This window comes from Haliotis asinina, chromosome 3 (genome assembly GCF_037392515.1).
Source record: "Haliotis asinina isolate JCU_RB_2024 chromosome 3, JCU_Hal_asi_v2, whole genome shotgun sequence".
In the NCBI taxonomy this organism is placed as follows: domain Eukaryota; kingdom Metazoa; phylum Mollusca; class Gastropoda; order Lepetellida; family Haliotidae; genus Haliotis; species Haliotis asinina.
Genome location: NC_090282.1, coordinates 70,749,163 through 70,775,591, shown reverse-complemented (window position 1 = coordinate 70,775,591; position 26,429 = coordinate 70,749,163). Strand labels below are relative to the sequence as shown.

Here is a 26,429-nt window from a genome sequence, read left to right as displayed (position 1 = left end):
TTTCTTATATAGTGAATCTTGTTTAACTGAATGAGTGGTGTATGTGCAGACATAATTAATGTAGCAAGAGTGAGGCTAGTTTTACGCCACACTCCGCAATATTCCAGGTATGTGGAGGCAGTCTGCAAATACTTGAGTCATGACCAGACAATCCAGTGATCAACAGCATGAGTACTGATCTATGCTATCAGGAACCAATGAAATACATCAATCCAGGCAGCGAGCCTGACTACTCAATCCTGTTTCTCACCTCTTATGACAAGTGTGAATTACTGCAGATCAGTTCCAGCCCGGATCTTCACAGATCGAAGTAGCAAGATATTTGACAAGACAACTGATAATTGACAATAAGAGTATTAAAATTCTTTAATCACTTTCACATACACTCTTAAAATTCTCTTCATCAAACATTTCATAACTTTCAGTTTGTTATCACACTACCCCATGCTACCATTAGTCATATCTGTCATTATGAGACACATTACACATGGGGTCGCATAACAAGCCTGGAGTAGATGTTATGATAGAAGAGAAACTTTTTGTCCAGGGCCCCATTTCACAAAGCTCTCATAGCACTACAACAATTGTGTAAGTAAATAGATACAGTATAGGCGGTACAAATGCTACCAGGAAGGTTACAAGGTGTAAGACGTATGAGTGCTGTGAGAAATAGGCCCAGTCTTGTAAAACAGAGTTTACTGTCTCATTTAAGTCAGTGCTTTGCACACATTACCACTACACACATACTGTCGCAAATGCCACAGTGAGTACTTCAAAAACTTTCAGAGACTGCAAGATATTTAAAGGTGATATTTTATACCCATTGTTGGTTGCAGTGTTAAAGAGCTTGTCAGTACACACTGTACTGTCAATTGTTATTACATATTTCTGATTCAGAATGACCTGACTAAATGATATGAGATGATTCCTGGTAATGAACATATACTAAAGAACGTTCATAAGTTGGAACAAGTGGTGTTCCGAATAACGCAAATAATCGACGACTGGCAGCAGTGACCAAATGACCAAGCAATCAATAACATTTTTGCATAAACAAACACAAAATATTTCTGAACCACTGTTTTAGTGTGTGAAACACTTGACGATTGAACATATCCTAGAAGTTATCAGGGCCTGAAAACATGTTTAAATATTTTTAAAAAATTATTTCGCTTTCTGAAAAGTCATAACTGAATATTTCTTGAAAACTCCAGAAAGTTTATGTTCATGATTTATAAGTCATCAGTTTAAAGTAGCAGAGTTGCATCATTTTACATTGGATGTGAAATTTTCAAATGCAGTTTCAAAATAAAAGAATAGAGCAACAGAGAACCATGTTATACTCATCTGCAATAATAATATAAATAGGAAAATCTGTAGGGGGTGTTGGTCTCAACCAGCCATTTGTTCTCAACAGGCAATAATGGAGGGGCTTGATACGACTGATTTTGGTTTTACGCTGCTTTTCACAACAGTCCAGCAAAATCATGGCAGGGGACACCAGAAGGGCTTCACATCCCAGTCTTTGGCATGATGAGCCAATGGTTCAACCAATAGACTGTCCCTGACTACAAGCCGGCCTGTATGAACCTACAGTATGTCCTTTATGCCTTTGTTGTTTACGTCACTCAGATCACCACAGGCACTCTATGCTTTATAATAGGAAGCAGGGCTTCTATACACTCTATGTTTGTAGCATTATGCCACTTGTAAGCCTATCAAAATGTTCAAAGTTATGATAGGTTGTAATACTACAAAGACTTTGTGGATCAGGACCCAAGAATATCCTAGTAATCTGGATACAGCAAGACTTTCAGAGGGGTTTGTATTTCCATTCTATATTACAGGGATGTTTATTTCCGGAATATCAGATTTCTGCCAGTTTTATTTCAAAATCGCCCTCTTGAACACGATCAGTTTTCCGCTGATAACAGATTTTCCTTTTCCCATCCCTGATATTAAGAGGGTGGGGTTGTGGTTAAAGCACAACTTTGTCTCACCAACAACCTGAGTTTTAATGCTACATGGGTGCAGTGTGTGAAACCCTGTGTCTTCTGCCATGATGTGACTGGAATATTGCAGATACAAACATGAACAAGATTCTTAGATTTCATTGAAATCAGGTGCATAACACCTGTCATGAAAGTGGTGATTTTACAAGACATACCCACAGTAATCAAACCTGTTTTACATTTGATATTTACAAATCAATTTCAGATATATTTTCATTATTTATGATCATTTATTACTCAACCATAAAAGATACTGCAATGTAATATTGTAACGGCTACATCACACTAGTGTAATACCTCTAGATGTATGAATAATGGTTTACAGCTAAAACATCACAATGCCAATACCTGTCACAACAGTATTAGACATTACTTGACTTGTGGAAATCTGACAGTCATCATTTGGTAAGCAGTTTCTACCAATTTATATCGCAAAGTATTTTAAAGAATATTAAACTTCCTGCATGAAATATCATTTATATTAAACTTGTGAAGAATTATTATCAAGTTCAGCTTTCGCTTGTTTGATACCAAATCATTAACTCATTCAAAAATGGTATTACACAGGTTGTTTAGTATTATGTCTATATACTCTTGTCAAGCTCAAAACTTGATCTGCCCATATTCGTGCCACTACTTGCAACTGCTAGTCATCTAGATTAATATACAAATTACAAAGACACCTTGCATACACTGAGAATTGATTAAAACTTTTAATTTATTGCCAGAAATTGTTTTTTGTTATCAAACTTCATTAACAATAACAACCACAGTTTAATATTACCACCAGATGGTGGATGGTGTCATTATACATTGGTATGTTATGAACATTCTTTAATTACTGGCCACAAACTGACCTGCTGAACACAAAGGGTCCTGGTGAGGTTACATGTTGATTATCTTGATGGACAATAGGCCAGATTGGTCACATGTTAACCTGGTTAATAGGCCAGCTTGGTCACATGTTAACCTGGTTAATGTCTGATACCAGTTCCAGGATATATCTTGGATAGTTTTGAATCGTGATCACCAATTGAAACAAGATGGATGGACGGATGACCGACAAACCTCGTTTCATTATGTTAAATGCCAGCCAATCTTTCTCTTAATGTTCTGATTAGAAAGAATAACAATACTGGGACAAACTATTTCTTTATTTCATCCATATTTTGCTATCCTTTCTTACTTCTCCAAGTCCTAAATGCCTCTTAAAGAAGCGCTGATGACATGCTGATAAAAGTGTGGAGTGTTAATCTTTGATGACAGTATGACATATGTACAGTGTATATAGCAATGTAGTAATGGTCATCCTGTCATCAAGTCTTGCCCTGCTTGTATCTCTGCCTGGCAGCACCAGTGCCACCCTTACGGTGGCGCTTTCCTGATTCAGGCACTTCTTGGGAGGACTCCTCAGGATTTGTTTGCCCCGACGGCTTGCCCTCCATCTCTGCGGGACAGAAATCATGTCATTATAATGTCGTTACAGTATCACTACTGCACACTGACAGTGTTAATACAACAGTGTTACAGTATCACCACAACATCCCAACGCATCACAGTAACATCTTTACAGTAGCATACAACATCCTTCCAATGTTACATGTAAAACAACACTATTAATGTGTCAATACAATATCCTCAATGTGTCACTGCAACATCCTAAATGTGTCATAACAACATCATTAATGTGTCATTGCAACATCCATAATGTGTCACTGCAAAATCCTTAACATGTCATTACGACATCTAGAAAGTGTCATTACAAAATCCTTAATGTGTAATTGCAATATCCATTAAGTGTCATTACAACATTCCTAATGTGTCATTACAACATCCAGAAAGCATCATTACAGCATCTTTAATGAGTCAACATTAACATCGAACTGCTGTCATAACAACATCCGGGAAATGTCATTACAACATCCTAGTACTGTCAATACAACATCTTCGTACTATCATTACAACATGACATTACTGTCATTACAACAAGTACTGTCATTAATGTGTCATTACAACATCCTTAATGCGTCATTGCAACATCCTTAATGCGTCATTGCAACATCCTTAATATTACAACATCTAAGTACTGTCAGTACAACATCCAGTGAGTGTCATTACAACTTCTAAGTATTGTCAGTACAACATCCACAGAGTGCCATTACAACATTTGGACACAGTACTGTCATTATAACATCCAGAAAGTGTCATTACAACATTTGGAGTCTCACCGTAACATCCTTAATGTGTCATTACAATATCCAGAAAGTGTTGAGGTGTAACTAGAATCACTCAGATTATATTTCTTAACTAGACAAGTGTTTTGGTAGAAAACATTTAAAACAGAGCAAACAAAATATCTGATATCAAGTCAAATTCTACATGACAAATCCACCCCAGATTGAAAATCCCTAGTTCCTCACAGCTTGCATTCCCAATACTTACCTGACAATAGATCTATTGGTGCTTCCAGTAACGAGGACTTCTGGGAGTTCATCATAAACCTGAAACAACCAACAGAAACAGGGTAACTTATGTATTCTATAGCAGAACAACAGATGCTTTCACTATGATGATAACAAACATATTCTACTGCAGAACAACAGATGCTTTTTCCTATTATAACAAACATATTCTACAGTAGATCAACAGATGCTTTCACTATGATAACAAACATATTCTACAGGGGGCAACAGATGCTTTCACTAAGATGATAACAAAAATATTCTACACCAGAACAACAGATGCTTTCACTATGATGATAACAAACATATTCTACTGCAGAACAACAGGTGCTTTTACTATGATAACAAACAAATTCTACAGGAGAACCACAGATGCTTTCACTATGATGATAACAAAAATATTCTACAGGAGAACAACAGATGCTTTCACTATGATAACAAACATATTCTACAGGAGGCAACAGATGCTTTCACTATGATAACAAACATACTCTACAGCAGAACAACAGATGCTTTTGCTAAGATAACAAACATATTCTACAGAACACCAGATGCTTTCACTATGATAACAAACATATTCTACAGGAGAACAACAAATGCTTTCACTATGATAACAAACATATTCTACAGCAGAACAACAGATGCTTTCACTATGATGATAACAAACATCTTCTACAGATGAATAACAGATGCTTTTGCTATTATAACAAACATATTCTACAGTAGATCAACAGATGCTTTCCCTATGATAACAAACATATTCTACAGGAGGCAACAGATGCTTTCACTATGATGATAACAAAAATATTCTACAGGAGAACAACAGATGCTTTCACTATGATAACAAACATATTCTACAGGAGAACAAGAGAAGCTTTCACTATGATGATAACAAACACATTCCACAGCAGAACAACAGATGCTTTCACTATGATGATAACAAACATATTCTACTGCAGAACAACAGGTGCTTTTACTATGATAACAAACAAATTCTACAGGAGAACCACAGATGCTTTCACTATGATAACAAACATATTCTACAGGAGGCAACAGATGCTTTCACTATGATAACAAACATACTCTACAGCAGAACAACAGATGCTTTTGCAAAGATAACAAACATATTCTACAGAACAACAGATGCTTTCACTATGATAACAAACATATTCTACTGTAGAACAACAGATGCTTTCACTATGATAACAAACATATTCTACAGCAGAACAACAGATGCTTTCACTATGATGATAACAAACATCTTCTACAGATGAATAACAGATGCTTTTGCTATTATAACAAACATACATGATACAAAAGACATACCTCAGACAGCAAATACATTGATTATACCCCAGATATCTATTACACAATCACAGATATACATTACATAACATGATATATATCACACAACCACACTTGGTCAGCAGATTTTATTATTATTACAGGATATTTATATAGCGCATATATATATGCATCTAGGGCTTCCTCAAGGCGCTGGTATATGTAATCACCAAATATATCTCAGACGACAGGTATCAGATATACCAGATACTAGTATATATCTGAAAAAGTAAAGATACTTTTTTCTAAATGTGTTAAGCATGCAAGAAGTAAGAGTGACATACCTATATCCAAGGGCAATGACGTAGCCCAGAGCTGCAAACACCAAGATCAGCAACACCTGCAGTACCAGGTACTGAAACAACAGACACTCACAAATGAGGAGACTACAGTCCATTCGACCCAAAAGCAGAATGAGGAATTGCAATCTAACTCAAAAACTAATAAAAACATTATGCTCAATGCAACACTGATCATAATCAAAACATCAGACCTAATTCTGTGATATTTTCTTTTTTTCAGAATTTAAGCCCTTATTATAAAAACGTTGTTTATCAAACTACCATAAAAACATTGACACAGTTCACTGTTTGTTACGAAGGAGAGGTACAAAGAAAGGGACAACCAGGTGTCCAAGATGGAGATGGAAAAGCACAGATTATTGATTTAATAACTTTGTTGGCACTTGTGCACATGCTTCTCAAACAATTGCAATTCATCAGTGATGGAGAATCGGGTTCCTCTGAGTAACCCTTCAGTACGGCTCTAAGAATAGGAGAGGATAAAAAGAAGCTGTGGACCTCACCTCAAACCTATGACACATATATCAAGGACACATTTCAATATGATCGCCTTGACAAAGGCCATGACACTTACACCCGCGCATCCTCGATATCTCCAGGGTATACGTTCCGATAAGTCTCCACTATACCCTGGACACATCTACGGCTCTGCCAGATAAATTTATTACCTCCCTTGACTGTCTTTTGATCCAGTCAGGTGTCTACGCTGGGAAGTTGAGCGAACCAATCACAACTCACTTTCGTTTTTTGAATTATCTAACCGATTATACTTGTCAACAGAAACCATGTAGAGGTTCTCTGGAAGAGGTAGAAGGCTTTCTTGCATATTTTGTTTTAAAGTTTCGGACCTGTCAATTTGTTTGTATGATTTCCCTAAAATCTGGGACGCACTGCGAGCAAACCTTTGCAGTTGCGACCGCTACCTTTGTTGACACTGGCAAGCTCAGTTATAACGGCGGCCTGGCTGATTGGCTACTGTGAGAAGGAGGAGTCAGCAAAGGGAGGTAATAAATTTATCGGGCAGAGCCATAGATGCATCCAGGGTAAAGTGGAGACTTATCGGAACGTATACCTTGGAGATATCGAGGATGACACCTGCGGAGAGACCATCAGAAAATGCATACACCAGGAGCTTGAACCTTCAGGAAGTTTTGGCCCCAGGAGTTGTCTGACTGAAAGACCCTATCAGCACACACTTTCATCAATTTCCGTCTACCAGCAGGAACCAAAGAATTTACAAGTTTCGGAATTTAAGTTCTGAAATGATCATCCCAGTCCTGCTGGATCTCACTGATGCTGTAAAATAGGTTGAGATCGATGATGCTTTGTTCACAGTGAAGGAGTTACGTCCAGAATGCATCACCTGCTCTGGGCTCCTCAGAATATGACAGCCTCAAAGGAAAACTAAAGGCATTATAATCCATGAGACTTGAAAGGATACGTTTTCTTTTGTCATTCTGTATATTTCATGTTGAGACCAATTATAATTTTCAACTGACTTCTCTCTTTCAAGGATAAAACATTTCTTTTAAAGGGGGAGAAAGTGTAAATGCTGGATATGTTGCCACAATCCCTAGCCCAAATAACAAAATACCCTCCGATTAATTAATAATTGTATGATTGGGTTTGGGGACCCCCAAACCTGAAATCCTTCTCTTCCTGCCTGCTCTGTTGAGGTGACCATTATTAATCTGTGGATTGTATATTTAGGTAAGAGCACCAGTTTTTCCTTTTTGTGTTGTGTTGTCTACTCACAGTTATGGAAGGTTCTTTAGCGAGGTACTGATCTGCAATCACAATTAGGAGTCCCATTCCTCCACCACCAGCTGCAAACTTCCACGGCAGACGGGCATTCGCTGCACAATCAATACATAACTTTCAATGTCTGACACAAGTCAGTCTTTAGTTCATCACAACAAACGTCATACAATAAACAAAATATATTTGACAAGCATATGAAACATTAATTGGGATGAAATGGATGTCTGCTTACATAGTATGATGAACACAACACAACACAATGTGGTCAGCGTAGCAAGTTGGCAATACACTACATGTGATCGCGGACAACCTGGAGCACCTTCGCTCACTATGGCAAGCACCCCTGGGCAGTAGTCATACAGGTCAATTGTCAGGTGGTTGATCAACTTATCCTTGTTTGCTAGTACTAAATTTCCCATCAATTACAGTCTAGTACCTTTTCTCTCCTTATTCATGGCTGACCTGGTCCTGTTGATGGCATCTCTCACCTTCACATCAGTAGCATCCAGGACCATGGCTTTCTGTGGAGAAAACTCACAAGGATAACCTGGCTTATCATGGTGTATTTTCATATTTCCTCTTTCTTTCTTTGTTATTTTGTCTCAAATATTCCACCGATATGGCAGCGGTCTGTCAATAATCGAGTCTGAAACAGACAATCCAGTGATCAACATCATCAGCATTGATCTTCACTATAGATACATGTGTCAACCAAGTCAGCGTGCCTGACCACCTCATCCTGTTAGTTAGCATAACACTGAAGTCCATTTCTAACCTGAGGCCCATCTCACAAAACTCTCATAAGCGTAACATCTCTTAACTTTCCTCAGAGTATTTGTACCTCCTTTGTTACAGTATAAAAGGCATGAATATTACGAGAAATATAACAAATGGAAGTGTAAAATCTATGTTTCGCATTTTAATTCTTGCGCTATTGTAGGCTGAACACATGAAAGATCACTTCATTCACTAAACAATGCTCTAAACATATTAATCATTTGTATCAATATCAAGTTGACTGTCTAATATCTTACATTGTATGACAAAATGGCATCGTTGTAATGTCCTACTGCAAACTCAACCTCCCCTTTCCTGAAGTAGCCCTGTAAAATATAATATATATATAATCATGCAGATAATTAAATTAATAATAAGAAATGTTAATTTACAATGTGCCTATTCCATGCACAAGGCCCATGATCAAAGCAGTAGCAAACTGGATGGATAATATATGTATATACAATGAGGGACTTGTAGCTGGTCATAAGTCAGTAAAAACAGACGAGTCTTGAGCAAGCATTTGAAGGAATTAAAGTCATTTGCTGATTTAATGGTGATAGGGAGAGAGTTCCACAGAAGAGGGGCAGAACAGGCAAAGCATTTCCTTTCAAAAGTTTGCAGTTTGAAACGAGGCATGGAGAGTATGTTCAGATTCTGAGAAGGGAGTTGTATTTTTAGTTGTAAGTGTATGAAGTAAAAGTTCATTTAAACATTCTGGACCTTCGCCACTGAGGCATTTGTATTACATATTACAGATGTCAACATTGAGTTCATAAAAAAACATATCAAATAAATACAAACACCAAGAAAACAACAGTAGGTCTGTGCATGCTTGTTTTCTTGCCTGTGTCTTGTAAAATATTTGATAGCATGATTATGCATGACTCAGTATACAAGAGTACTGGTCAACAACCTAAAGCCAGCTTTTGTACACAATATTTCCAAACTATATAATCTCAACATTTATTCATCAAAAATTAATGGAAAGATGCTACAGCTGGAATTGTAATTTCTTAGATAAGCAAAACTTCTAATACTCTTTAGGAAGAAGTCCTGCCTGGGATTCAAACCTAAATTCCCAGAGAAAGACGCCTTAGCACTCAATGTTAGTGACCTAACCTTGTCGACCAACAAGGTTTCCACAAAATGAAAGTCTGACACTATGGGATTTTAGGACTTTGTGTACCTCTGGAAACTGTCACACACCTATGGTCAAAATCTATGAATAGACAACTCATCCCAGAAAGTGACTGAATGTAATATATTTTATCACACGGATATATTGGGATTACAGGTTCACAGTAAAGTGAAAAATTCAAGCATTATTTATAATGCAGTAAATAGTAGTACATAGCTCCAGATAATTTTTCAAGCAAGTGAGTATTTACTCCCATGTCTGTACATGTATGAGTAATTGCATGTTCTGAGGAGTAACTAGTATTATTTATACACCTACTAGTTTAAAGGATTGGATACTTTCATACAGGGTTTTGTTATCCTTCTTGGGTAATTATAAATATATAAACAAACAGTTTTTAGCAATACATATACATGTATTACAAAATAGTTGGCAGCCATTTTTAAATACTCAACATGGAAGCTATGAGACTAAAACAATAAACTCTGGACAGTGACTACGGTCATATGTATATGCATACAATAACATTTGCTAACACTGTTGTAGAGTTCAGACACCACAATGAATTATCATACACAAGCCAAGTTGGTTAATTGACAAAGTATGCAAGGTTTTAATAGAACTAGAGGGTTTTAAGTGATTCTTATGCAATTCTCGTACTCCAAGATTTGTCATTAACCGAGTAAATGTGATTTTTATTGCATACAATGCTCACCTTATCTGGAGTTCTGGTAATATCAGATTATTCACAAACCTTTGTCCAGTTGGGCTGTAGCCTGATGGTCTCTTTAGCGTCCTCTAAAGCCAGGTAGTACTGCTGAACCTTGAGGAAGGCCAAGGACCGGTTGCTGTACACAAGGTGATTGGATGGGTCCAGCTTGATGGCATGTGTGTAGTGGATGATGGCCTCCATGTAGTTGTCTTTCTTGACACATTCATTTCCCTGTTCCTTCAACTCATCTGCTCTCTGGATTGGGAGGTAAGCATTGTTACAAAGAATTGGAAATTTTTAAGCAGTTTGGGAAACACTTTATTTTGGAACTCATCCTGGTCAAAGAATTGGTAAGTGCATTACTTCGATCAGATTTTCTGTCAGTATTCATTTCTAGTTTCTACAAACTGTGAACCCTTGAGAAATGGTTCAGAAATGTAACGCTCCAATATAATCAATTAAAAATACAGTAACATCATTGAATATTTAGTTGAGCTCAGAACAATTTAGTTGTCTCCAGTAAACAGACCAGCCTGATATTACAAAAGTCCAGAGAATGAGAAGGTCCAAGCCAAGACACTTCAGGATTACGTGTCTATAAGTTATACTCTGTCATGGTTTAATTGCCACTAGACCAGGTAGACTGAAGGCTAAATGTTATGCACAATGGGACTTATATACGCAGTATACTTGATAAATGTGGGGAGAAAAAGACAAAAGGTTATTTGGCCTGTACACACTGAAGGTGTTTTAATCTGGGGATATATAGATCTATCTAACATATCCACACACCGACATCTATAGTATTCAAGGTCAGAGAGGAGTAGTCCTGGTATGATTCACTTGAGTATTCCATTAATGAAAGTGTATTCGTACATGAATTCATGTCATAATTAAAACGAGCACTAGCATAAAAATTGTAGTTGTTCTAAGTGAAATAATGCTGCAGTGCAACGCGCTCTCTCTCTCTGTTTCTCTCTCACACACACACACACCCTCTCACACACACACCGCAAACACTGGAGTAATTAGTGTATTTGAGAAGCTATTAAATTATTACAGGTGAACGCAATACCAAGCTTCATGATCACATGATTCAGCAGTTTCAAAAGAAAATCATATTAACTTCGATTTAAATTTTGCTAAAACTTAAATACACATTGGATGATTTACCTTGGCATTCATACTGGTCAGTTAATTTATGCGATTGATACCAAATTAGGTGTTATTAATCCTGGTCTAGTTGGTCGATCAATATCTGTTTCACATTCTGTAATCAGACCAAAATCCGAGAATGACCGCAAATGGATTCCCCCTCTTCCGGTAACGTCAAAAAGCGCAACTTGTCTTGGAATAAATACCTAAAACCAATTGCATTTTACTTTGTACGTGGGCCGTGTATAACGGATTAACTTGTCGATATTTGAAAGACGGACTTCTCTTCTTAAAGCTCACTAGCATAGTATTTTAACAGGCCTTTGCTACTTTGGCTATTTATAGCAATAAATTTCAAGGGGATTCCCGGAATGAGGTACACGTGCTTCCGGTTTGGAATGTTTTGATTTTACTCGTCAGAAATGATTCGGGTATTGGCCTAATAGATCGATTGTAATATCACCCTGAAAAAAAAAAGAATGAAAACGACAGCTGTAGTCGACAGAAGTGAGTTTGAGCCCCGACAGATCCATACTCTCTGTATCGTTTTATCACTTGGGACGGTTCCTCGTCAACTATCAATATCGGCCGTCGCTATTTCACTCTCGTTGAGAGACGCTGTGGCGGATTTATGTTATCAATATATATCTGATAAAGATATGTTTCATAACGTTGAACTACTCATGTCAAGAATTTAGAAAGTGGTCAAAAGTAGCATGTATTTTATTGGGAATTTACATTGTCATTAAAGGGGCACTGATGCGGAGCGAATAATGTTTCTCGCCAACGGTCTATAATTACGAAACAAAACTGCAAATTGGTCAGCGCCCGCTCCCTCGACCGTGACGGACAAACGGACTGGGCACCGGTCCTCATTAGCAGAATTTCTTCACCTAAACAGTCAGGAAGCCGGGTGCCCATCATATGCCATTATTTAAAAATATCCATGGTATTCCTTGTCTGATCGTAACAAAATATCCCAGCAGTGTAGTTTTGTTTTTCGGATGCTTGGATGGCGACTGATCCAATTTGATCCAATTTCTGTGTTTTTTACCTCGATATTTAATCATGTTATGTGAAAATATGATAAGGATGAAGATTTTATGGATATCAACTTCTTTATATGAGAACACAACGTTTCGGAGTTAATGCTTACTCCTTCATCAGGTGATTGAGAATGGGGTACAGAGCTATATTTATATGTACAGGTAAGACAATAACAAAGTAACAAGTGGAATGACTTAACGAAAGCTGGAAGCCAGTATAAACAAGCGCTGATTGGAACCCGACAGTTATGATAACAATGATAGAAGCCAATGGTAATACATTACAGATGATGGGATATATTTACATAACACAGGTAGGGGATTAAGGACGATGTACATGATTGGGGATAAGGATGGAAGCCAATGGTGGATGATGTTTACATAACACATGATTGGGGATTAAGGATGATGTACATGACTACATGAGGGTTGATGGGCATGTTTACATGGGGGTTGATGATGTACAAACACAAGTAGATAAGGATGTACACGGGTAGATTGGCTATACATGAATTACATAGATAGAATGTACACAGATAGATGAGATTAATTTATCAATAAGTCCCAGGCACTTGGTAGGTACACTCCTTGGTCACGGTTTTGAAGGGCATTTAGAAGAAGGGCATTTATAAAGAAGTTGATATCCATAAAATCTTCATCCTTATGCATTTCACTTCTAAATGCCCTTCAAAGACTTGAAAATATGATGTCTACAGACACGTAGCAAGCCATTTGTTTCAGTCCGAAAGATTGCAAAGCTTTATATTTAGATAGTTTTGAGTGTTGGCCCAGCTGTGATAGCAAATATCATACGTAAATTTTGGTAGCTATGGTAGCTACCCTAGTTTATTATCTATGATAATAAAAACACACAGTTGATTTATTTGAATTTGTAAACTAAAAACGATGACTTTGCCATTGGTAGAGAAATCTGAAAATTTTCTTACGTAAAAAAACTGATTACACCTATTCATCCAAGTACACAGCAAATGCCTGTATGTATTCCTTATGTAACTAAGTTCCGTTCGTATCCTCAAAACAGTTTTGGCCCATACATGTTTTCAGGCTACATGCCACACAGACATTACATATTCCTTGCTGTTACCGCGTTTGATTGTGTAAACCTACGTGTGTTATTTGCCATCATTCTCTTGGTGGTCAGTTAATGAATTTATAACAGGTATAATCAGTGGTAACACCTCTCAGGTTACTCAACAAAGGTCCCCATTTGGCATGTCTCCTGTCTAGAGTAAATATTCAACATTATAAATTAATGTATTGTAATGTATTGTATGTTATGTAATATGTGCATGTAAGTGATGAAAGAGGGTTCATCAGCTGACTTACAAAAACAAACATCGATCAAAGGATTAACTGATAACACACTGATTAATTAATTACTTTTATCTTCTACAGAGGATTTGTCAAAAGGCAGTATGTGTAGATGTACTAATCTATACTGACTACACCCTGTCATAAAGTGTGAGTGTAAAAACAACATCCTCCCTTCAAAGAGTTAACAATCATTGCGTTGATTGATTCGTTGCTCATTATTGGTTAACTAAATTACTTAGAATGGCGGACATCATACAATTAGCTGCCAGGTGTGCTATCTTGGGTGACCAATGAGAGTTTTATCAGGTTTTCACCAGTGTGAAAGATGTGGAATGATGTGTTATATTTTCGCAAATTCGACTGTTGCAAGACACACGACACAGAGCAGGATTATTTACCAGCTTGGAATGTCGTTCTTTTATGTGGATATTGATGGATACATTCCTGAACAAGGTAGTAGCCAGACATTGTTGCTATAAAATTAGTCTGTTTAACATTCATTATTTGCATTTTGTTTTAATTTATTTGATGTAGCATTCTGCAGAATCTATATGACAGAAAACACACACTAGATCGCGTATGTGTGTGAAATAGGATCCCTATTGACAGTCTATACAATGTTTAAATGTTACCGTCATGTTAGAAATTTACTGTAAGTATAAGCAGACCGTGTGTTCTTTTATTAATTTTCAAAATCAAACAAATATGACAACAAACTAATTAGGGTTATGCGACAAAATATAGAGACATACACTGGCTTCATTATTTTTCCGTCCTAATAGTTTTTTACCATTTCTACCCCTGGCAGATGATTAACCATCAAAGTGTTTCATTTGTTTTCATAATACATTTGTAATGAAGTAAAAATGACTTCACCTTAGTTGATCTGTCTATAATTAAACTCTTAATTAATGCGGACTGCACAGCAGAGGTTACGAACCAGTCACCAATTCTGGGATATCATCCGGGTACTCAAGGGAGAAAAACAATAACAAAAGTTTAAACCAGTCCACGGAAATTGCTCCGCATCAGTACCCCTTTAAACAGCTTCTAAACAGATTCTAACTTAGCTTACGGATAGGGGTTTGGCCTTTGGGCTTTGGGAAAAAAGAGTCCCATCCAAGATTTCCAGATTTTTGACATTTCTTGATATGCTCCTTTCAAAAGCATGTGTTCTTAGGTGTCATGTTAAACAAGGAAATATTAATGTAGGCAGACTTAGAGGATGATATTCTGCTCTGTCAGGAAGCAAATTCCCCGTTGCATGATCTTCTTATTGTATAATTACTCTTCTGGCTTTCAGGGCTTGCTTGTTATATCATGTTGTATTTGACTGTTAAAACTGCATATTGTGCATTGTTTTACACTGTTGCACTAAATTTTAGTGTTTAAAATATCTCATATATAACTTGTGAAAAATAACAACTTTAATATTTCTAATTTTCCCAGTTAACCTGTGGACAGTTTGTTTGGAAAAAGTTGATAAATCCCTGTATAAAGATGATAACAGGTTAAATGTAACTGTAACAAACACTGCATAAAAATATTGCCAGACTGACCATGATCCTATGGATGAAACACCTGGCCTGCTGCCTCGGCCACACCCATTGCCGGAGAGTCTCCCAACAGGTGTTGCATGGTCATGGAACAATCTTTGCCCTCTCGTCCGGGCACGGTAGGTCTGGAGTAGCAGTTATCAGGGTGTCAGGACCTTCCACATCAGAATCGCTTCGGCAAATGGTTAGAAGAATCCCGCCACCTCGGAAAGCAGTTCTACGACGAATTTACTTTCCACAGTCCTCAGAAGCAATAGACAAGGGACTTGTGCTCTGGTTTCCAGGTACAGTATTCAGTGTTTTCTACAACGAAAATATCATACAATTATATGCTTGCGCAAGGTTTGTAAAGTGTGCTGAATATATAGCATTGTTCAAATATGTAATGTTTTTTCTTGTTTACAAATCTGAATTAAAATTATAACAAAAGAATGTTTGAACCCCATAGTTGAATTCATAGTTATGGAATCATGTGAATGCAAGACATATTTACCTAGATTACTTACAACTTACAAACATGTATGAGTCTGTAATTGTATTTATATATATGATTTTCATTAAACAGCTGTAAGTTGTTTTAGATACATGCATTGTACAGTTAACATTTGAAGTTAGTAAATGGTCGTAAAGTTAACCAGTGTAGGTAACAGTTAACTATCAGTTGATAGTAAGAAGGCCTTAAGAGACCTTGTTACTGTAGGGCCCAAGAGCTTCACAGGTGAGGACTGTGCAGAGTTCCAGGTGCATGGTGGCCCCGCTGTGGTGACAGCAATGTTGGATGCACTTGCAGAACTTCCTGGTTTCCGCCATGCCGAAGCTGGAGAGTTCACAAAGAGGTAAGAAAATATTCTATGCACACTGAAGGTACAAAATAGTTTTGTTATTTTTAGTTTTGCACATAGTTTAAAAACAAGTAAATACAAATTCAGTCATTGATTTGTAACAAAAAAACCCGAGAATAAATAAAAATCAATGGAGCACTGCATAATGTTGCTATCAGCATAACTATTCAAAATATGTCTTCATAAGTACGTAGAATTGAAAACTAGCACAGATCTAATGATTTCACAAAAGTATGAGGTCATTTTTTGGAGAAATTTGGAATCAAATGGTATGACATTAGTATCTGCGTCAAAACGTCGCACTCACTGAATAGAAGAAGTTGGATATCCATAAATCATAGTCCTCATTCTGCATCAACTCAACTTCTAGAATGCTTATCAAAGATAGCATTAAGGCTACTTTGCACAATGACACCCCAGCTACTCTTTGTAGTTTATACCTGTCATTGTATGGCTGGATAAAGCAGATATGACTTTACATTTTAACTCACTGTAATATTAAAACGCGAGTTTTGTCGGTTCCTTTGTTTCTTTTCCACCTAACCGAGGAACATCATTTTACAGCAGGTAGAAACTGAGTAGTGTAGTTATTTGTGAAAAGAACATGTTGCCCTTATTCAGAAATTTCTGTCCACCAGGGCCTATATGAACGAACAGCTTGATCTGACGGAGGTAGAAGGTCTTTCTGACCTGATCTCAGCAGAGACGGAAGCACAGAGGCGTCAGGCGCTACGCCAGATGGAGGGTGATCTCGGGAATATGTACATGACATGGAGGAGGAGGATTATCAAGGTGAGAGACTCAGTTGTCCCCTGGCAAATCAGGTGCTTGGTTCTGACAGGTGGAAAAACCTGGACATGTACCCAGATTTCAGTAGATTGTTACAATGCTAATATGCCACAGAACTGATGATTTGTTTTTCTTATATAATTGAGTGAATATAAAACCAGGCACTGTGTTATTCTCTTTAATGTCTGCAACACACTTTGCAGCTTTGCATTATGAGTGAGTGAGTTATGTGCTGCTTTTAGCAGTATTACAGCAATATCAGAAATGGGCTTCACACAGTGGGCTCACATTGGGTATCAAACCTGGGTTTTCAGCATGACAAGCAAACACTTTAACCACTGGATCACACAAATGCCTCCATAGATTATGAGGGTTATCTCCCTGATCAGTCACACCACAACCCATGCTTGAGTACCCAAGTATCTGTCGGAACACTGACCTCAAGAATGAAATAATTTCCCAGTTTTTGGGAAGGCTGTAGAGAACAATACACTATTGCGTTTATTGTGATGGAAAAAAGACGTGAAAAATGTATTTTTTCTGTATTTTTGTTAGCAAGAGGGTCAGTAGTTGAATTTTGTTAGAAGGTCTCAGCAACCTGCAAGCACCTGCCTGTCCTTGGTCATTTAATCCTCTCCTCTGCTGAGAGGTGCACTTGGGTAGCCTAGTGGGAAAAGTGTTTGCTTGTCACACCAAAGAGGCACTGGCATCTGCTGTAGGCAAGTCTGTGTATGACCTTTGGTACATTGTGTGATCATAGCATCCATATTCTGTGAAACGTCAAATTTAAGACACAATCCCATTTGATATTTTTCATCCAGTCAGATGTTCTATTTATTTTCAAATACACAATGGTCTGTGAACCTCTTATTAGTTATACACCTTCTATAAAAGTGTAAATAATGTTTCAGTGTCTTGCCAATGTAGAGGCATATATTGACTTCAGTGAAGATGAGAACATAGAAGATGATGTGTTGGATCATGGTAAGTCTTACCGTAGAGTTCTGATTAATTACTTTAAGCATTTTTTCATTAGATTAATACAGTATTTTTATACCTAAGTTTGTTTTGTATTTCCACGAATTATTTCACAATTATGTCACAACATGATATCAACCTGTGAAAGAACAAATCTAGAATAGACAATCCAGTGACTGAATGATATTTTGAGGAATGATCCAATGATCAAGTGTGACAAGCCAAAACACAGAACCACATGAATATCACCTGTTACAACCCGCACCTGTGAAGATCTAGGTTAGAACTGATCTTTAGTAAGCCATGCTATGTTCTAAGAGGTGGCTAACGGGATCGGATGGTGAGGCACAGCGATTTGGTTGACACATGTCGTTGGATTCCATTTGCATAGATTGATGCTCATGTTGTTGATCACTGGATTGTCTGGTCCTGACCAGATTATTTACAGACTGCTGTCACATAGCAGGAATATTGCTGAGTTCAGCGTAAAACTAAACTCACTCACTCACTCACTCACTCACTCACTCTTACAACCAGCTTAGTTTTTGTTGAAACATTTTAACCCAAGAGTCTTACATGGATACAGTGTGCAAAATAGTTTCCATATTTTGGGCTAGCTATACTTGAGAGTTACTAGCACTGAAAAGAATTCCCTAGCCCAAAATTTGAATGTAGAAACTAAGCGAAAACTTACAAGAATAGATGGGAATAAGATATTGTTGGCCAGACATGGGTTTCATCTTTAAGCTTCCAATATGATGAACATTTTTATGAGGCCACTGTCTTGCTTGATTTGATTTTAAATGTATTATAACTTAACAGGTCAATATATATTACAAAATGGCCCCATGACAATTCAGTAGCCAGTCAGGCAAGTGATAGGAGATTTATTAGCCCAAATGGATTTTTACTAAGCATGGTCTAGCATGCAAGGGTCTGTTTTGCACAGTGCATGGATACTAAGAATTAAGAGGTGCATCAGATGTTACCATGGGACATTTCAGCAAGGTCAGAGGTGCAAGTGATGATAGAAGAAATGAAAGGCCATCTCCACGACAACCGCAGAGGGGAAAGGTTACGATCGGGAGTGCGTGTTGCTATCATTGGAGAACCAAATGTGGGCAAGAGCAGCCTCCTCAATGCACTGTGTAAGTATATGGATTGCTCTCATTTTTATCTCCACAACAAGAAGAGTTTAGCTAACTAGCTAACTATGACATCCAGTTTGTCAAATATGTTCAGTTACAGGACAGATATGTTAACAAAATTAACAAACAGGTTATATTTATTGATAACTTGTGACGATCAGGTGGTCAGACTCACTGACATTTTTGACTCGTGTCATCATTTCTCTATTATTTGGTCAATGCTGTTGAAGCTGATCAGTGGTTTGTGTGGTCCAGTGTCAAGTATTTACAGACCATCATCACATACCTGGGTCACTCTGGGACAGATTTTATGCTTGATATTTACTATGAAGAAAAACTAATCTCATTTTCATGTATTATCATTCTTAAATAAATGGATAATGTTTGATGGAACAGGCCAGTGTATTTCACAGTGCCAAATGAATACAGCCACATTTGCTTACAGAAAAACAGATATATTATGAAAACAAGTATTCAAGCACATTTGGACAGTTTGTACCAAGTTCATAGAATTTGTTTATTGCATTACTAAAACCAGCCATTATTTAATAACTTCATCATAATCACTTGTTCCATTACCAACTCAGGTTTGAATAAGTCTTCAGCAACTCATCCTTGTTTAAGAAAATGACAGACAGGATTATTTGTTCAGACTCGCTGACATGGTTGACATGTGTCTTTTTATCCCATTTGTGTAAGGTGGTGCTCATGCTGTTGATCACTGGATTGTCTGAGCCATTTACAGCTGTTATATAGATGGAATATTAAATAAGAAAAAGGAAGCATCACCAAAAGCATGGATTTGTACAAATAATTCAGACCCTGGGAACATTGCCTGTGTTTTCACTAGCTTAACATTTTAAGAATCGAAAATCATTGTCTGTGTTGACTTATATTTCCTAATAGGTTTACCAGATATTTAACAAGTATTGTTTTAATCAGTGTAATACATGTATTATTTATTTGTTGTATCTACAGGTCAGAGACCAGCTGCCATTGTCTCCCCAATTGCTGGCACCACAAGGGACGTAGTGGAGACGGCGCTCAATATTGGCGGGTACCCGGTGCTCCTGAGTGACACAGCAGGACTTCGAGAGACAGGTGATGCAGTGGAGAAGGAAGGTGTCCGACGTGCAATAGAGAGGTAAGGTGGTAAATGTAGACATTATTTTCAGTGAAACATATTTTACATTTGGGATTTGCACTCATTGTGTTCATAGTTTTCTTTGAGTAAATATTTATGATTACATCTAGATACAGCAGTGCCAAGGTGCAGAAAATGTTTACATTGTCATTGGTGTTGGTGATCATTTATATCAAACGTAGCATATACTCATAGAAACAAAAAAGGGAACACATGAAAGTATACGTACTAGTGTTCCTTTATTTATTTACAGAATTTCACCCACAATGCAATACAAACCTTGTAAAGAAACTTGAAAAAGAATAAAGGAACACATGTTCTTTCACGTGTGTTCCCTTATTTTTGTCCATGAGTATATATTACAAGTACATGACAATTAAAGGTGTCAGCATCCACATACCCAGACTGCAATCACAAATTTCCCAATGACTGTCATGCAGTAATAACTAATATTATGGCCATGTACATGCGACTTGAATAATGCTGACTGATTACCATGAAACAATTATTATTTTTCCCACATTGCGTGTGAAGGACGTTGAGTTTTGACTATTGGATTGTGTCAACAACAAGGTGAGGTGGAGAGAGTTTTTCATGCTTCCTCATTTTCTGTACCTCAGGTTTTTCACTACAATTGGATTTCAAGCATAGAATAATAAGACCCATCCATCTGCCTGAGATGGGTTAGATTTCTGACTCAAAACTTACTGCCTGCCAGCTTAGTGGTCTGGCAAAAATTTCGGATGTTCCATACATCGGAGTATATTCACATTATCTCTTGTGTTTGGTCTGATTGAGTCCATTTTGGGCTGGCAACATTTTGAAGTTATGAGTGCTGATGTTTGACTGGATTTTGGGCTTATTTCATACACTGGTAATATCTTTCTCCCCTTAAAGTTCCTGGGGTCCATTTCACAAAACTCTCGTAAGCCTAAGATCTTGTAACATTTCTCGCAACATTCGTACCTAGTATATTGTAGCATAGGAGGTGCAAATGCTACGAGAAATGTTATGAGATCTTAGGCTCACGAGAGTTTTGTCAAACGGGGCCCTGGTGCATACTTTATCTGTATTTAAGAATGACAGGTCCTAGTACGAGGGGATGTCAATAAGCCTTGCATAGAAAAACACAAAATCTTGGTATGAACCACATTTATTTTTCAACATAGTCCCCTTGTTCATCTTGTTTTTCCATCTTTTTTTGCCAGGCGCTGATGCCATCTCTGTAGAAGGCGCCATTTTGGTCCTCAAAGCAAGCCTCAGTAGCAGCAATAAGCTCATTATCATCCTGAAATCTACGACCACGCAAGTGTTTCTTGAGATTTGGGAACAGATGGTAATCACTTGGTGCCAGGTCTGGAGAGTAGGGGGGATGCAGCAAGATTTCGTACCCGCATTCCTGGACAGCAGCAGCTGCAACGCAAGAGGTGTGTACTGGAGCATTGTCTTGATGTAGAAGAATACCACGTCTGATCTTGCCGTGGCGCTTCTCCTTGATTGACTGTCGCACTTGCCTCAACAAGTTAGCGTAATATTCCCCATTCATTGTTCTTCCGTTTGGTAAGTAATCTATGTGGATGACGCCTTTGCTATCCCAGAAGACTGTCGCCGTTACCTTCTGCACTGATCTGGAGGCTTTGAACTTTTTGGTCTTGGGAGAAGTGACATGTTTCCATTCCATGGATTCTTGTTTGCTCTCAGGATCATAGTGGTGGATCCAGGTTTCATCACAGGTTACTAGCCTAAAGTGAAAATCTTCTGGATTCTTGTTGTATGTGGTTAGCATGGAGTTGCTTATGGTGACCCTTGTTTGCTTCATTTCATCTGTAAGCATTCTTGGCACCCATCTTGCGCACACCTTAGACATGACGAGATGTTCATGAAGAATTGTCTCGATGGATCTGTGTGAAATGCCTGTGGTCTCCTCTAACTCGTGGAGTGTGATTCGACGATTTTCCAGCACAAGTCTATGCACTCTCTGTCAATGTTTTCCTGACTAGTGCTTGTTGTTGGGCGACCTGGACTGGGGTCATCTTCAAGACTCTCTTTACCATGCTTAAATTCATTGACCCATCGTTTGATGGTAGCAGATGAAGGGGAAGACTTCCTATAAACTGCTGAAAGCCTTTCTTCAATGTTCTTCGCCGAGTTTCCTTCAAGAACTAAAAACTTAATTACTACTCTATACTCAATTTTATTCATTTTCACTGCCGTGAGGGGGGTCTCTTTCTGTCAATGTGAGCTGTTCAATAACTTCTGAGAGTAGGATACCAAAACTTATATATCACATCAGCTACACCCCAAGGTTCAATGTCGTACCATAGGCTGTGACACCTGGGTATGGAAAATGCTCAAGGCTCAAAACTTATTGACATCCCCTCGTATCATATGCTTGTCCTCCTTCAGTGCTGTCAGGTTTTCCAAAAAGAGACCATATCTTTAATGTTAGTCTCTCCAAAGAAGTTCTGAAAATGAAATTTGGATTTTTTGTCTTTTTCACTTATTTCCATAGAAACATTTTTGGAAGATGATAGGAGCACATAAAACATTTTTGGACTTAGGAACAGAAAACTTGCCTGTTGTCAATTGATTTCAAATGACTTATTATTCTCCTCTTCAGAGCAGAGCAGGCTGACATCAAAATAATTCTCGTGGATGCATCAAAGTTTTCATCAGCTTACACAAACTGTGATGTGGACAAATTTGTAAGGGACCATTTGTATGACCTTGGAGTGATGGGCGGCACACAGCATGATGACAACGAAGCAGAGAGACTGATGCCGGATGGCGGAGATGCTGTCCAGCCAGAAGAGGACAGACAGACATTGCTAGTGGTCAACAAGTGTGACCTTGTGCCCTCATGGACCCCAGACTTTCCCCCTGGGGATGTTGCTACAGCAACAGTGTCCTGCACTACAGGGGAAGGAATGGAACACTTTATTAACCTTCTGGCAGAGAGGGTGAAGCGTGGGTACGTGTCAAGAGGTATTTATTATGTTGATGGCATTGACATCTTTTGACTTTATAATGAAATCACTTTTTCCGGAGCAGATCATTCCTCAGTGGATATGTGTGCATGGTATATAGTGAAAGAGTTTAGCACAGAAGGTGTTTTGTATACTTTGGTGGAAGATCGTAGCTCAGTGGGTGTTTGTACAAACTTTAGTTAAAGACTTTAGCAGAGTTGGTGTTTGCTCAAACTATGGTTGAAGATCTTAGCTCAGTGGGTGTTTGTACAAACTTCAGTTAAAGGTTTTAGCTGAGTGGGTGTTTGCTCAAACTATGGTGGAAGATCTTAGCTTTATAGATGTCTGTATGTACTATAATGGAAGATTTTAGCTCAGTGGGTGTTAGCTCTGTAGGTTTCTTTACAAACTAAAGTGGAGGATGTTGGCTCAATGGGTATTTGTTCAAACTATTGTGGAAGACTATAGTTCAGTGGGGGGTTAGCTCTGTAGGTTTCTTTACAAACTAAAGTGGAAGATGTTGGCTCAATGGGTATTTGTTCAAACTACTGAGGAAGACTTTAGCTCAGTGGGGGGTTAGCTCTGTAGGTTTCTTTACAAACTTAAGTGGAAGATGTATTTGTTCAAACTATTGTGGAAGACTTTAGCTCAGTGGGGGTTAGCTCTGTAGGTTTCTTTACAAACTAAAGTGGAAGATGTATTTGTGCAAACTATTGTGGAAGACTTTAGCTCAGTGGGGGTTAGCTCTGTAGGTTTCTTTACAAACTAAAGTGGAAGATGTTGGCTCAATGGGTATTTGTTCAAACTATTGTGGAAGACTTTAGCTCAGTGGGGGTTAGCTCTGTAGGTTTCTTTACAAACTTAAGTGGAAGATGTTGGCTCAGTGGACATTTGTTCAAACTATTGAGGAAGACTTTAGCTCAGTTGGGGGTTAGCTCTGTAGGTCTCTTTACAAACTAAAGTGGAAGATGTTGGCTCAATGGGTATTTGTTCAAACTATTGAGGAAGACTTTAGTTCAGTGGGGGGTTAGCTCTGTAAGTTTCTTTACAAACTAAAGTGGAAGATGTTGGCTCAATGGACATTTGTTTAAACTATTGTGGAAGACTTAAACTCTGTGGGGGTTAGCTCTGTAGGTGTCTATTCGAAGTATAGTGGAAGAGAGTGGCTCGGTGGGTGGCTGGTCATACAAAAATGGAAGATATGTTTATATCTGTGTCAACATTGCCCCACATATTAAAATATGAGATTACAGACCATTTAAAAAATTATTTATTTAAGAAAACCAAGACCATGAATCCTATGTGTCACAAAGAACTCTAAGTATTTCTGTGGATTTCTAAGATTATTTTCACTTACGATGCTGAAATACAATGTGTCTGGCTGAACAAGCCAATGGAGTGAGAATATCTGGGGTTGGCCACTTCATTATCAGAAGTAGTTTATGGTATATTATTGAAGAAAACAGTGTCCACTGAAATGCTTTTAAAAAGTGTGAAAACAATAATTAAGCCTCGAACTGTTGATGAAAAGTTTGTGCTAAGAAATACCATGTTGCAAGATGCAGACCATTTTTAAATATTTTAGTGGATAGGTTATAAAGAAATCCATGTTGTTTTGAAGTGCAGGAAAGAATCATTCAATCTACAGTTTCCAACACTGCATCAGGTGATGGCTTTAGTCAGCTGGCAACATCTGGAACAGACTGAAGTTTACAGTGCTCCAGTTCAGGGATGGAGAGAATCTGTATGATTTGTCAATAAGGCTGTAAATCTGAATAATGTACAGGTTCAGGGACAGTATAGTGAAGCATAGAGATCAAATATCAACCTCCACCTGTCATAACCTTCAGACTAGGCTCTGTCTCACTGTCCCTGCACCACATTATTTTCCCTACAGCCTAGCCCTCCCTGCAGTGCTAAGGCTCTAAATATAGCAAGTCTGTATTTCCCCAGGTTTAGGTCTGAATCTCTTTTCAGCCTTGGGCTCCTACTCAAATTAAATAGGTTTGCTTGTTACAATCAAAATTAAACATTCAGAGACTAAGCATTAGTCCAAAATGGGTAACCCAGATACCCGGGATTGTTTGGACACAAGTACCCATCTCAAAAACCCGGACACCATGGTCATGTGACTAATGGATTAAGCAATGTTACTCTTTCACGATTAAAAGGTTGCATGTAAAGATTTAGACATAATTTACAGTCACTTCTTTTGAATTCAATACATCATTAAGATATTGAAAAACTTGCACATTGCCATTTCTTACAAATCTGATGACAGGAATTAACATAACAGGTATCTGGGTAGGGTAGGCTGACAGGGGGTGGGATATCTGAGTAGATAATTTGGACCTGTTGAAGCTCAATTGAAGACATGTCTGTGTAAGGTCTGTGTAAGGTGATATCTCCATATCTTCAAAGTACTTCAAGATACTGACAGGACTGTACTTCATTTACACACTATGAAATATTTACATATTTCAGTGATTTATTTAGGCCTGTTGAAAATGAAACTTTAAAATTCTAGCTGAAGTTTTTTCTTAATTTCTGATGCAAAGAAAATCTGTTTTTGTCAGATGTGGAAATCCTCTGAGTGGCAACCCAAGTCTGACCAAGGCCCGTCATCGACACCATCTTACTCGGTGCGTCAGCCATCTTGAATCCTACTTTAGTGTGGAGCAGGAAACAGACATTGTTCTATCTGCACAACAGCTTCGAAAAGCAGCTCGGGAACTTGGGAAGATCACTTGGAAGATAAGTTCAGAAGATATTTTGGATGTTATTTTCAAAGATTTCTGTATTGGAAAATAAATATTTGAATGTTTACTCCTTGATGTTGATTTAGGTAATGCTTAGTTACACATCTTGGTTACATTTGTATTACATACTTAAAGGTTTCTACAACAACTTCACAACTACATGGGCATAATTTTGTGTTGTGTCCAGAAACCCCACGATC

General features: G+C 37.9%; 2 protein-coding genes across 3 annotated transcripts; one reads left to right on the top strand and one right to left on the bottom strand.

Moving 5' to 3' along the window:
• Positions 1–348: 348 nt before the first annotated feature.
• On the bottom strand, positions 349–11,975 carry LOC137278401 (uncharacterized). The gene is made up of 8 exons (XM_067810703.1): positions 11,685–11,975; positions 10,554–10,766; positions 8,916–8,984; positions 8,318–8,402; positions 7,876–7,976; positions 6,103–6,173; positions 4,455–4,513; positions 349–3,459 (listed from the first exon to the last, which is right to left on the bottom strand). Exons 1-8 carry the CDS (start codon positions 11,694–11,696, stop codon positions 3,329–3,331), a joined length of 741 nt encoding a protein of 246 aa, XP_067666804.1. The 5' UTR covers positions 11,697–11,975; the 3' UTR covers positions 349–3,328.
• Positions 11,976–12,027: 52 nt separating this feature from the next.
• On the top strand, positions 12,028–26,296 carry LOC137278400 (tRNA modification GTPase GTPBP3, mitochondrial-like). Of its 2 annotated transcripts, none has more exons than XM_067810701.1 (9): positions 12,028–12,173; positions 15,601–15,887; positions 16,304–16,439; positions 17,084–17,237; positions 18,146–18,218; positions 19,217–19,360; positions 20,339–20,504; positions 23,125–23,475; positions 26,047–26,296. In XM_067810701.1, exons 2-9 carry the CDS (start codon positions 15,608–15,610, stop codon positions 26,279–26,281), a joined length of 1,539 nt encoding a protein of 512 aa, XP_067666802.1. In that variant the 5' UTR covers positions 12,028–12,173; positions 15,601–15,607; the 3' UTR covers positions 26,282–26,296. The 2 variants fall into 2 exon arrangements, with proteins under 2 accessions (XP_067666802.1, XP_067666803.1); XM_067810702.1 differs by having other exon boundaries at positions 12,057–12,173; positions 23,125–23,489.
• Positions 26,297–26,429: the final 133 nt, after the last annotated feature.

What these genes read in the sequence shown, in the direction of transcription:
- LOC137278400 (XM_067810701.1), top strand. Translation starts at nt 15,608, where the DNA reads ATGATCCTATGGATGAAACACCTGGCCTGCTGCCTCGGCCACACCCAT. An exon ending in CAGCCTCCTCAATGCACTGT is followed by an intron (nt 19,361 to 20,338) that starts GTAAGTATATGG and finishes TTGTATCTACAG; the next exon opens with GTCAGAGACCAGCTGCCATT. An exon ending in GTCCGACGTGCAATAGAGAG is followed by an intron (nt 20,505 to 23,124) that starts GTAAGGTGGTAA and finishes TCTCCTCTTCAG; the next exon opens with AGCAGAGCAGGCTGACATCA.
- LOC137278401 (XM_067810703.1), bottom strand. An exon ending in CATGAATAAGGAGAGAAAAG is followed by an intron (nt 7,977 to 8,317) that starts GTACTAGACTGT and finishes TTGATTGTGCAG; the next exon opens with CGAATGCCCGTCTGCCGTGG. An exon ending in ACCAATAGATCTATTGTCAG is followed by an intron (nt 3,460 to 4,454) that starts GTAAGTATTGGG and finishes TCTGTCCCGCAG; the next exon opens with AGATGGAGGGCAAGCCGTCG.